Below are 11,655 nucleotides of genomic sequence, written 5' to 3' on the forward strand. Positions count from 1 at the left end.
AGGAAAGAATTGTCAGTTGACTGTACTCTGTAGTTACTGTTTCAGCTGGAGGAACTGCTCTACACTGATGCTGAACTGTTTTGATATCACTCTCCTGGAGTGGTCTCCAGACTCCTGTCCTAGGCTAGGCCTCTGTTATGGATTGGATTGGGTCCCTAAAAAATTCATGTTTTAAGTACTAATCCACAATGTGATTGTATAAAGAGATAGGGCCCTAAGAGGTAATTAAGGTTACATGAGGTCATAAAGAAGGGAGAGGTACTCTCATCAGATAAGACATAGCCACCTATGAGCCAGGTCTCACTAGAAAGCAACCTGCCTGCACCTTGATCTTGTACTTTTGGCTCCAGAACTGAAGGAAAATACACTTCTGTTGAAGCCACTCAGTCTGTGGCATCTTGTTATGGTAGGGTGAGGTGACTAATACGGTCTCTCAGCTCTAGCATAAGGGATTTCCTTCATTTTTCCCAACACAGCATTTACATTTTTCTTCCTCCTTTTGGATTATGAGGGCTATTTTTGCACCATGTATTTCTAGCATAGACTCCGTGGCTTCTGGTACAATGCATGGCACAAGAACTCAGTATTTGATGCATAAAATTAATCTCAACTCCTCCAAATTGGGAGAGGGAGGAAGAGGAAGAGGTGAGATAAGGAAGAGTGTTGTGGAAGAAAAATGGCCCGAGCAAAAACAATGGAGGTGATTTTCGCCCTAAGTACCAAAAGCCCAAATGATTTGTCTAATCTTAATGATCTTTTTTGTTCTATACAATTAGCATTGTTTTCCTATTTTCTACCTGTACTTTAAAATTTGATTGCATTATACTGCTGGCATTTGAAAGCTGTCCCACTGATTGCTTTATCTGTTTCTGTCCCCACCCAGCTTGCAACCGCTTTGTCGTCAGGAGGCTTGTAAGTTATGCTCTGTCTTCATACCTACCCCAGTACTAGACATAGTAGGTATTCAGTGAAGTCATGTTAATCTAACGACAAATGTGTGAATTTTAGTAGTTTCTCTTCGATCCAAAGGAATAGGCTTATATCAATCTTTATACCTACCCCAATACTAGACATGGTAGGTATTCAGTGAAGTCATGTTAATCTAATGACAAATGTGTGCATGTTAGCAGTTTCTCTTTGATCCAAAGGAATAGGCTTATATTTCCTTGTCTTTCAAAGGAGAGCCAAGAACTCTTCAGAAATCCTTTTCATGGGTTCCAGGACAATTCTTTCCTCTTAAAGGACAAAATGAAACACAATCTCTTTTTGAGGATATCCAAAAAGGCACCTTAGCAACTTCATGTTTTTTCAATGCTATGATGGTGACTTTTGCCAATGCTGCTTGGTACTCAGTGTCCAGAATAAACTAGAACATGGTATTGACCTCTAGGCTGGCCTCCTTACACAGTACTTCTTTCCAAGGACTCCACTGGGTGTATGACAGGCATCTGAGAAGTGCTAAAGGACTACCTTCAAAAGATCACCTTCTAATAAGAATGCGGAACCAAATTGTTTTTCTTGAAATGGAGTCTCGCTCTGTCAGCAGGTTGGAGAGCAATGGCGCAATCACAGCTCACTACAACCACCGCCTCCTGGGTTCAAGCAATTCTCCTGCCTCAGCCTCCAGAGTAGCTGGGATTACAGGCATATGCCACCACACCCAGCTAATTTTGTATTTTTAGTAGAGACGGGGTTTCACCATGTTGGCCAGGATGGTCTTGATCTCCTGACCTTGTGATCCACCTGCCTCGGCCTCCCAAAGTGCTGGGATTACAGGTGTGAGCCACTGCACCCGGCCAGAACTAAATAGTTTTTTAATGGTATTTCTTCATAGGTATTTAGTAAACAAATGTTTTTAGACCTATATTATGATGAAAAGCTACTGCTAAATATTTATACATGTTTAAAAACATCATTAAATTAAAACACAAAACCTTCAAAAGTCTAAAAGTTTATTGCCAGAATAGCAAACTTCATAAAGACACCTTTTTAAAGTACATCGAAAATGACAAGCAAAATAAACAGAAAACTTTGACCAAAGAAAAGCAAAGATTGTTGCTGTCATGCACATACAGTCAAATTAATACCAAAGCAAACAAGTACATGAAAGAGAATATGGGTTATACAATCCACACTCTAAAACTAAAGGAGACTCACTCCAAAATGCTTGGGTTTGGGTTGTGGGTTTGAGAGGGGGGCTGGTGCTGGGAGGGTAATTATCTCCTAATACAGCAAATGGAAATACTTATAGATGAGAAGCAGAATGACTAAAATATCAGTGATCCATTTAATTTTTATCTCCAAGAATAGAAAACTGTATTATAGGCTTCCAAAGTTAAAGAACTGATTTTAAAAAAACACACACACAGAGGAGAAGAAACAAATTCTAAGTTCAATTTGTGCTGTTGTTACAACTGATTGGCACTTCAGACGCACTGCATCCAAATGTACTACTTATTTAAGATGAGCTAAGAAGATTAAAAAGTCAGAAGAGCCTTTACTATTTGATTTAAACCACGGCTATGTTATCTGTAAGCATAGAACATCCTATCACTCTACTGCAAGCACCGGGATTTTCTTTTTTATTATTTAATAAAGTGGAAATTAATATAAATGAAACCAAGGTATAGCGACCACTCCCAACTGACTACTAGTGCCCAATAGAGCTACTGCTAAATGAGTAGGAGTAAGAGTAGGAAGAATTCCCTGTGGCGTCAAAGCTCCCTCTCCGGGACCCACTGCGGGACCCAGAGCGAGATCCAGAGCGAGATCCCGAGCGGGAGCCGGAGCGGGAGCCCGGAGCCGAAGACATGTTGTAAGGGCTGGGTAAGCCCTTGGACGACACGGAGGCGGCTTCCAGAAGGCGCAGCCCAGTGATGTCTTCTACCATGGAGCGATTTATGGCATCCTTATAAGATATTTTTAATTTGGTTTTGGGGCAGGTCAGGATTTTGGCATAGCTGTTGGTGTCTTGCAGCCTCTGGGCGGCGCGGCCGTCGATGAACCCCTTCCGGATGGCTTCTTCTGTGCTTATCCTCCCATGCACTTCCGGGTCAACAAGGCCTCCTGTGAGGTACTGGAACTCCAGGAAGCGCTGGCCAGCCTCGTATGGGAGCCATTTTTCTTTCACTGCCTCAGCGGCCGACATCTTCTTCTTTCCCTTCACACCCTCGAAGCCTATGAAGGCTTTCTGAGCAGGCTTCAGCCTGGTGGCCATGTCTTGGTCAATCACACCCTGGGAGACTGCGTCCTGAAGTGACAGCTTCTGGCCTGTGGTTGGGTGGATAATGCCACCTGTGCAGGCCTGAGCCTCCAGAAGCCTCTGACCGGTGATGCTGTCGACGATGCCCCGCTCTATACCTTCTGTGATGGAGATTTTCTCCAGGTTTTCTGTGTCAAAGATGGCTGCAATGGGGCTTGATTCTTCCAGGGGGTCTGAAAAAGAGCTGCTCCTTATGGTTAAATTCCTGACATTGGATATGGTGGAAAGCTTACTTACTGATTCATGTCGGGAGCTGCTAAAAACATCATCGCTGACACCACTGCCCATGCTGCTGCTGGTGCCAACACCATTTTTCAAGGAGATCATGTCAGCAAATTGAGTGAGGCTGAGGCTGCCCGATCTGTACTGATCAAAGAACTTCCTGTCAACAAGGCCCTTGTCAATAGCATCTTGAATATCATACTGACTGCCTGTCTTTCTGTCTACCAGGACCACCCTGGTGGAGCCATCTGATCCTGTGATGGTTATTTCTTCCCACTCACATTCCTGCTCACACAGTTCTTTGAAGGTTTCATAATCAATTAGGCCCTTCTTGTAGGCCTCTTGAACAGACATTTCTTTATTGGTTTCTGGGTCAACTATGACCACTCTACGCTTTCTGAGGGTATTCTTTTGTGATGTCTGCACCTGTTTCTTCTTTTCTTTCAGAGGCAGAAGACAGAGCCCTGTTTCTTCATCCTTAATGCATCTTTCTTTTAGTTGCAGATAGGTCAGATTTTCTTCAGTGTTGGGATCAAAAAATCCTTTGGTATCATCACTTGGATCTGAGAGAATCTCACTGAGTTCCTCATTGAAATAGCCTCTCTTATACGCGATGTCAACTGGTAAACGATGGCTCTCCTTGGGGTCAATGATCCCCCCGGTTGCGATCTGTGCTTCTAATAAGCGAATACCATGGCCCTTTTCGATGAGTTCCTTATTCATGGCTTGGAACAGAGAGATGATGTTTCCTGTTTCAGGATCATTATACCCAGTGACGGCTCGTTCCGCAGACAGGAGCTTCTCTTTGAACTCAATGCCCACCAGACCTCTTTTGTAGGCTTCCTCCACCGGTAACCTCAAGTTGCTAACAGGATCCACTATAAAGCCAGTAGCTGCTTGGGCTTCCAGCAATTCTAGAGCAGTACCGGGTCGGACTAAGCCAATTTTCATGGCCTCATAAATGCCGAGCTTCTGTTTTGTGGTCTCATTGTATATGCCTGCTATGCAGCTTGAACCCTGGAGGAAGTCCTTAATTCTCTCACCAACCTCATCATAAGAAATCTGACCAGATTCCAGCTCATTGACAGTGGACGGTCTCAATATACCAGAATCTACTAGCTCGGTGACGGTCACAGGTTGTCTGATTCCTTGGAAGGACATGCTTCTCTTCTGTACTGAGAGCAAGAGCAGACCAGTATGTGGTTCGATTCTGCACCGTTCCTTCAGCTGCACGTAACTGACCTTCTTTTTGGTGACTGGATCCACGAAGTTTTTCTGACTATCTCGGGGATCATTCAGGGATCGATACAAATCTCTATCAATCAGCCCCCGGGCCAAAGCAACATCTTTTGGCAAAAAGACACTGTTCACAGGGTCTACTACACCCCCTGAAGCAATCTGGGCTTCTAGCAGGCGCATTCCAGTTTCTCTATCAATCAGATTTTTCTTGATGGCTTCTGAAACAGATACTGTCTTGCCTGAAAATGGATCATCAAAACCAGTGATAGCTTTTTCTGCCGTATATATCTGCTGGCGGTCATCGAAGTCAATGAGGTCCCGAGCTATGGCACTGTCGACAGTCAGCTTCTCATTCCGATGGGGATCAATTATACCACCTGTGGCTGCCTGGGCCTCCAGAAGCATGACTGTGGATTCTGTGCTGATTAATTTCTTTCTCTTAGCCTCTACCAAGGAGTATTTTTCCTTAGGAGAAGCAGATGCTCCAGCAATAGCTCCTGCACCCCGAAGGAAAGGCTGGATTTCAGAAGCAACTTCTTCCACTGACTTCTTCCCCTTCAATAGTTTATCCAAGGTTGTTTTGTCAATCAGCTGACACTCATAGAGCTGCATCGCCGTCACCTTCTTCCTCAGCCCATCAAACACCAGCTTGGAGGTGTCAACAGTCCACTCACATTCAGTCTGGGTCTCCCGATGGGACCCATATGGACGCTGTCTGAGTTTATCAATCTCCCTCTGATATCGGGAGCGTTCTGTTTCCAACTGTGACTGTGTCTCCCGGGTAGAATCCTCCAGTTTACGCCTGCACCTCTCTTCAATCCTCTTGATCTCTGCTTGGAGTCTTTCAATCTCACTCCTAAGACTGTTCTTCTCTCTCTCGCTCTTTTCTCTTTCTGATTCTATCTTCCTAATAGCCTCCTCCTTGCGGGAATATTGAGTCTTCCACTGATTCAGGTCATTCTGAATCTGCTGTTTCTCACACTCCAGGCGCTGTTTCACCCTGGTTTCTGCCTCGAGAGTTGCTTTTGCACGATTCAGCTCATCCTCCAGCCTCTGCAGCCTTGCCTTGTCTTGCTCCAGGACTTTGATTTTCACCAGAAGGCTCTCTCTTTCCTGCACCACCTGAGTGCACTGATTCTTCGATTCCTGAATCCTATTAGATGCCTAGAATTGAAAAAGAAAGAAATGGGAAAAAATAACTTTTCGAATCATCACAAATTCTTTTCTTGTATCTATCTTTAAAAAAAAAAGAAAAAAGCCTTGCTTATTTTTTATTTCTATGTTTTCCCTGGATACACTATGAGCTTGTTATTTTACACATTTGTAGGAAAAGTTCTATAGATATATGTTGCCACTTTGATAAATGGCTTCAGACTTACAATTTTTTTCTAAAGAAGGAACTATAAGTTGTAGACCTGTCTTACTCCTAACAATAATTATGCTTTGAAAAAATGTGGGGAGTTTTGTTCCAGGTTATCATACCTGCTACACCTACATCTCATCTGTTACAGCTAGACGAAGATATTTAATGAAGCAATACAAATATATAAAGATATATATATATACACACACATATATATATACACACACACACACACACACACACATGCACACACCCCAACCCAGCCACACACAAATATTGTCTGTAGAAGTTAAATGTATTAGAAGTTAGAAGAAGAAAAGGCAAACAAAAAGAAATGCACTAGGGCCATGATCAAAAGCAAACACAGAATACTGCATGCAGAAGACTCAGCTAAGCCAGCAAAAGAAAAAGTGATTTAAAAATTACATAGAGAAGCACTTTAGTATGGCTTCTATTTGAGAACATTTTCATTACAAATGTATGCCACAGCTCACAAAGTAAGAGCTATCTTCTAAGAAGTAGAATGGCACATTCAGAGGAAGTGCTCTTCAATGTTATACATGTATTAGGGTTCTTAAAAGCAGGGCCAAACACAGGCTACCCAGTGATCAGCATTTGATGCAATGACATTATTTTAAAGCAGTTATCTGCATTATGACAGGAAGTAGTAGAGCAATAAAAAGAAGTCTTTCTATAAGCATCTATCTAAGCAGCAAGAGCACAGTTCAGATTAGATGATAATGGAATGAATAATTTGAGAAACAGTGAAGCTGTGATCAAATATTTGTGAATACCTCTAAAGCCTGCTTTTGGAATTTCTCAATTTCCTGTCTCAAATTTTCCCTCTCTCTCTGTAAATCATTAATCAGCCCCTGCAGTTCCAGGGTGCGGTTGTTGCTGATCTGCAGCTGGCTCCTTAGTTCGGAGATGGTTGCGTTTTTGTCACTGTCCGCTTCGCTTCGTCCCCTTCTCAGGTCATCGTACTCCAACCTCAGGTTCCGCAGTTCTTCTTCCAACATCAAGTGCTCCTTGGTCAGGTTCTCTGTGAGAGACTGCAGCCTCTCAATTTCTATTTTGCTTTCATTCAAGCTTCTGCTTTTATCTTCTATGGCCTTCTGGAAATGCTCGTTCCTCAAGTGAGCCTGTTTGACACTTTCCTGTTCCTGGAGTAACTGCCGCCTCAGGGCCTCGACCTCACAGGAGAGCCTCCTCAGCTCTTCCTGGGTCCTCTGCTTTTCCCTCAGGTGGCCATCCAGCACGTCCCTCTGCTGTCGGAGGTCATCCTCGCTCCTCTTCTTAACAATGGACGCCTGCTCCACCTGCTGGGTCAGGTTGGTGATTTTGATGGCTTGTTCCTTCAGCGACCTCCTCATGCCTTCCAGCTCTTCCTCCAGCTTCTTCCTCTTGCAGGAGTCTTCTGACGCCGTCCTCTTCAGCCGATTCAGCTCCTCTTCCACCTTCTGCTTCTGCAACTGCAGCTCTTTTAGAGAGCTCTGGAACCGTGTGATATCCTGGTCCTTCACAGTCCTCTCCTGGGAAACCCTTTCATAGTCAATTCTCAGGCGTGTCAGTTCTTGTTCCTGAACCTTCAGTTTGTTTGTTGCCTCCATCACACTACTGTTTGCTTTCTGCAGATCATACTGGACTCTTTGTAATCTCGCATTTTCATCTTCCAGGCATTTCCGCTCATTTGTTTCTTTGTCGATCAGTTGTTTTAACCTTTCTATCTCCTTGTTTTTATCCTGGATGGTTTTGGCAGCATCATCGAGAGACTGCTTATATCTTATGCTCTCCTCTGTTCGCATCTGAGTGACTTGTCTCAGCTCAATCTCCAGCTGTTGTTTCCTCTGAGACGCCTCAGAGCCAGTGGCCTTATGCTGCTGCACGTCTTCTTCCACCCTCCTGAGATTCTCCGTGGTCTGGGCTAGAGTGTTCTTCAGCCTCTTTACTTCTTCAGATAAGCTCCTGTTTTCTTTGGTGAGACTGTCTATCTGAGCCCGGTAGCCACTGGTATCCTCTTCCTTCTGCATGGTGAGCTGGTGGATGGTGGTCTTGGTGATGTTGATCTCGGTCTCGAACTGATTTTTTAAGCTAATGATCTCCTCATCGTAATTGTTTCTTACCTTACTCAGTTCATTTTCGTATTCCCAGCGGCGCTTGGCCTCCTCCTGAAATTCAGCTTTGAGTCTCTCGATCTCCTTATTTTTGTCCTGAATGGTCTTGGCAGCCTCCTCCAGGGACTGCTTGTGGCGTGCATTGTCCTCAGAGCGCTGCTGCATGACCTGCTTCAGCTCTATCTCCAGATGCTGCTTCTTCTGCATGATCTCAGAGCCACAGGCTTTTTGCTGAAGAGCATTTTCTTCAGCTCGCCTTCGCTGCTCAGTGGCCTGCAAGATGCTGTCATTGAGCCTGACAATTTCATCCTTCAGATCTCGATTTTCCCTTGAGAGTCTATCAAGCTGGTTTCTAAGATTTTTGGAATCATCCTCTTTTTGCATGGAGATCTCCTTGATGGTGGTCTTCGTAATGTTAATCTCTGTTTCATACTTGTTCCTTAAATTACTCATCTCCTCATTATAGTGGTTTCTTACCTTTGCCAGCTCATTTTCATATTCTCTCTTCCGGGCGCCTTCCTCCTGCAGAAGAACCCTCAACCTTTCAATCTCGTACTCCTTCTCCTTGATGGCTTTCTCAGACTCTATTTTCTGCCAACCAAGGTTCTCCTTTTCACATTGCCTTGCTTTCTGCAGTTGATCATAGTCATTTTTCTGCTGGTCAAATCTGTCTTCCACAGATTTTCTTCTTCTCTTTTCATCTTCAATCTCATAAGTCAGTCGGGTGATCTTCTCATTGAGTTCTTTTATTTGGCCATAGCACTTGTCTAGATTTTGCTTAGCCGACTTCCCATCCAGCTCAGCCTGTCTCTTCAGCTCCTCCAGGCTTGCAAGCTTGGCTTTGAACTGGGAACACTCTGCCTGGTATTTCTGCAGGTTCTGATCCAGGAATTTGTTCTTATTACAGTTTTCCGAGTTGGCATCTCGGGCCAGTCTGAGTTCCTCTTCTAAAACTTCAATCTTGGTATTTTTCAGCTGTGGAAGTGAAATCAGAAAGTATGTCAAAAGAAAAACACCTCACATTCCAAGAAAGAAGCAGTACTTTTCACCTCCCAGACCAATGTGCATTCTCATTTCTCTTTACACACACGGACACACATGTAAAGAGTGATCCAAGGCAAGAACTACTAAGCAAAAATTCAAGAAATCTGGATTCTCATCATTATTCTTCTGCCAGCTGCTCATATGATCTTAACAAATGATATATTAGCTTTGAGTCTGAGCTTCCTCAGCTGCAAAATGAGGTAATTTCTTTCAAGATCAAAAGCTTATGATTTCATCAATTCTGTTCCCTTTATTTCAAGTTTACATTAAGTTTACATATACACTCAATTTAAGTATCATAAAAAAGGGAACAATCACTCAACATAAAAAATTCAAATACACCTAGTCCAAGATGTTCTTATCCTTAATTTAACACAAAGAAATAAAGCAAATTCCTTGACCAAACATTAAATAAAATGACTTTTGTTTGGCAAAGTTGTTGCAATATTGCAAATATTACTTAAATTCATTTAAAGCAATGTATTTGAGGATGAAACTAACCCCAGACTTACAAGCAAGCAGTAGTACACTAAACCTTTAGAGGAAATAGTTTTTTATTTTATTTTGAGATGGAGTCTCATTCTGTTGCCAGGCTAGAGTGCAATGGCACGATCTCGGCTCACCGCAATCTCCGCCTCCTGGGTTCAAATGATTCTCCTGCCTCAGCCTCCTAAGTAGCTGGGACTACAGGCATGCACCACCACATCCAGCTTATTTTTATATTTTTAGTAGAGACAGGGTTTCACCATGTTGTCCAGGATAGTCTCGATCTCCTGACATGATCCACCTGCCTCAGTCTCCCAAGGTGCTGGGATTACAGGCATGAGCCACTGTGCCCAGCATAGAGGAAACAGTTTTACCAGGAGTGTGTCCAAATCCACATTATAATGTGGAAGTAATAATAAGGTTCTATTCTATGTTCTTTTTTGAGGCTCCAAGGAAAGACAGTGGTAAATTACCTTCAGATCTTCCAAACTCTTCAGCATCTCACTTAAGAACCTGTAATAGTCTCCAGATCTTGTAAGTAGTTCAATGTACCGAGCATGAATATCTGCAGCCTTGAAGAAAGAAAAACATATTGTGTCAAAAAAAAAAGTTCTATGCAATTTGACCAATTTTGTTTTCTAAAATAATAAAATAGTGAAATTATAAAGAGTGAATTCTCTTCTGTAGTGTGCACTCATTCCAAAGTCAGCCAAACAAAGTACGGCAAAACAAAGGGCCAAAAATGTATCCCATTCTCATCACTCCAGGCTGTTTCCCCTAAACCATCTGACAGGTGATAGTCTCCGACATCTTTGAGAAGAGCCTGTCTTTCAGAAATTTCCATATTTTCTACTTTATATATATATATAATTTTATTGCACTTTAGGTCTGGGGTACATGTGCAGAACATGCAGGATTGTTTATAGTTTCTACTTTTTAGAAGTCTCTCTCATCAAACCCAGAAATTTAAGCCCAATTTCTACAAGGACTCTAACAGAAACCTGATCATTTCTGAAAATGCATCATACATAAATGACTCATACTGGAGGGCGCATAACCTGCTATTAAACCTTTTAAAATGGATATCCTTAAACGGGATGAAATCAGTGATGGTAAGGAAGACAGGCAGGAGACAGGGAAAAGGGAAGAGGCAGAAGGAGGGGCAAGTTTTTAGAGATACACAACAACATATATACCTCTTGCAGAATCACCCCAGAAGGGGACTGAACCATGGTCCTCTTGATAGGTATGTTCAGCAGAGTTTCCAGTCCTGAGGTGTATGAGGCCAGCTGGAGCTCATAATCCTGCAGCATAATGAAGTTTAAGAAAAGCAGTCTTCATGGACTTAAAAAGCATCACTAACGGCTATAGTTCCACGGTTTTAAATCATCAAGCTGGATGTCTAATTGCCAACCCCAAAGATAATGTGCCACTAGTGTCCAAGCAGCTAATATTGCATTACTAAACCAATCAGTACACTTTTGTATGCTAAATGGAGAATGCAGCACCTAGCACCAGTCAAAGAATGGAAACCAGCCCATTCAAATGGATATTGCCAATGTGGAATGAATTCGAGCTAACAGATTTTTAATTTTTATGGTTTCTTTAGAAGAAAATATACAAAGGCCATAATTACCATCCTCAAGAAGTGGGTAATCTTTACAACAAATCAAGTCATGCAGTTAATAATAATCTTGGTGAAACACCAACATTCTTTATGAAACCAACATACCTTAATTGAATTTGCACAAAGTTCAGCAATTTTTTGTACTTCCTCTGATTTGTCTCGTTTGCCAGATATTTCACTGTGCAAGTTCTATACAAAAAGTAAAATATTTACCAATGTTAATGCATATAAATATTTTACATAAATGTGATTTCATTCTTTTACCACTGTTACTTGTACCTTTTTTTTTTTTTTTTTT

At 42.4% G+C, this 11,655-nt stretch overlaps 1 protein-coding gene across 3 annotated transcripts in view; it reads right to left on the minus strand.

Moving 5' to 3' along the window:
• Nucleotides 1–1,935: 1,935 nt before the first annotated feature.
• The window catches only part of LOC108302985 (desmoplakin), a 50,035-nt gene continuing 40,315 nt past the window's right edge, over nt 1,936–11,655 (minus strand). Inside the window, exons 20-24 of one of the 3 annotated variants that reach the window (XM_017526744.1) lie at nt 11,463–11,546; nt 10,927–11,034; nt 10,204–10,302; nt 8,678–9,175; nt 1,936–5,887 (exon numbers count right to left, since the gene is read on the minus strand). In XM_017526744.1, coding sequence (XP_017382233.1) covers nt 2,651–5,887; nt 8,678–9,175; nt 10,204–10,302; nt 10,927–11,034; nt 11,463–11,546 — 4,026 coding nt within the window. In that variant the 3' untranslated portion in view covers nt 1,936–2,650. Of the gene's footprint in view, nt 5,888–6,880; nt 9,176–10,203; nt 10,303–10,926; nt 11,035–11,462; nt 11,547–11,655 lie in introns of all 3 variants that reach the window. The other 2 variants (XM_037737863.1, XM_017526742.2) reach the window with 2 other exon arrangements.

This window comes from Cebus imitator, unplaced genomic scaffold (assembly GCF_001604975.1).
Source record: "Cebus imitator isolate Cc_AM_T3 unplaced genomic scaffold, Cebus_imitator-1.0 Scaffold43, whole genome shotgun sequence".
NCBI classification, from domain to species: Eukaryota; Metazoa; Chordata; class Mammalia; order Primates; family Cebidae; genus Cebus; species Cebus imitator.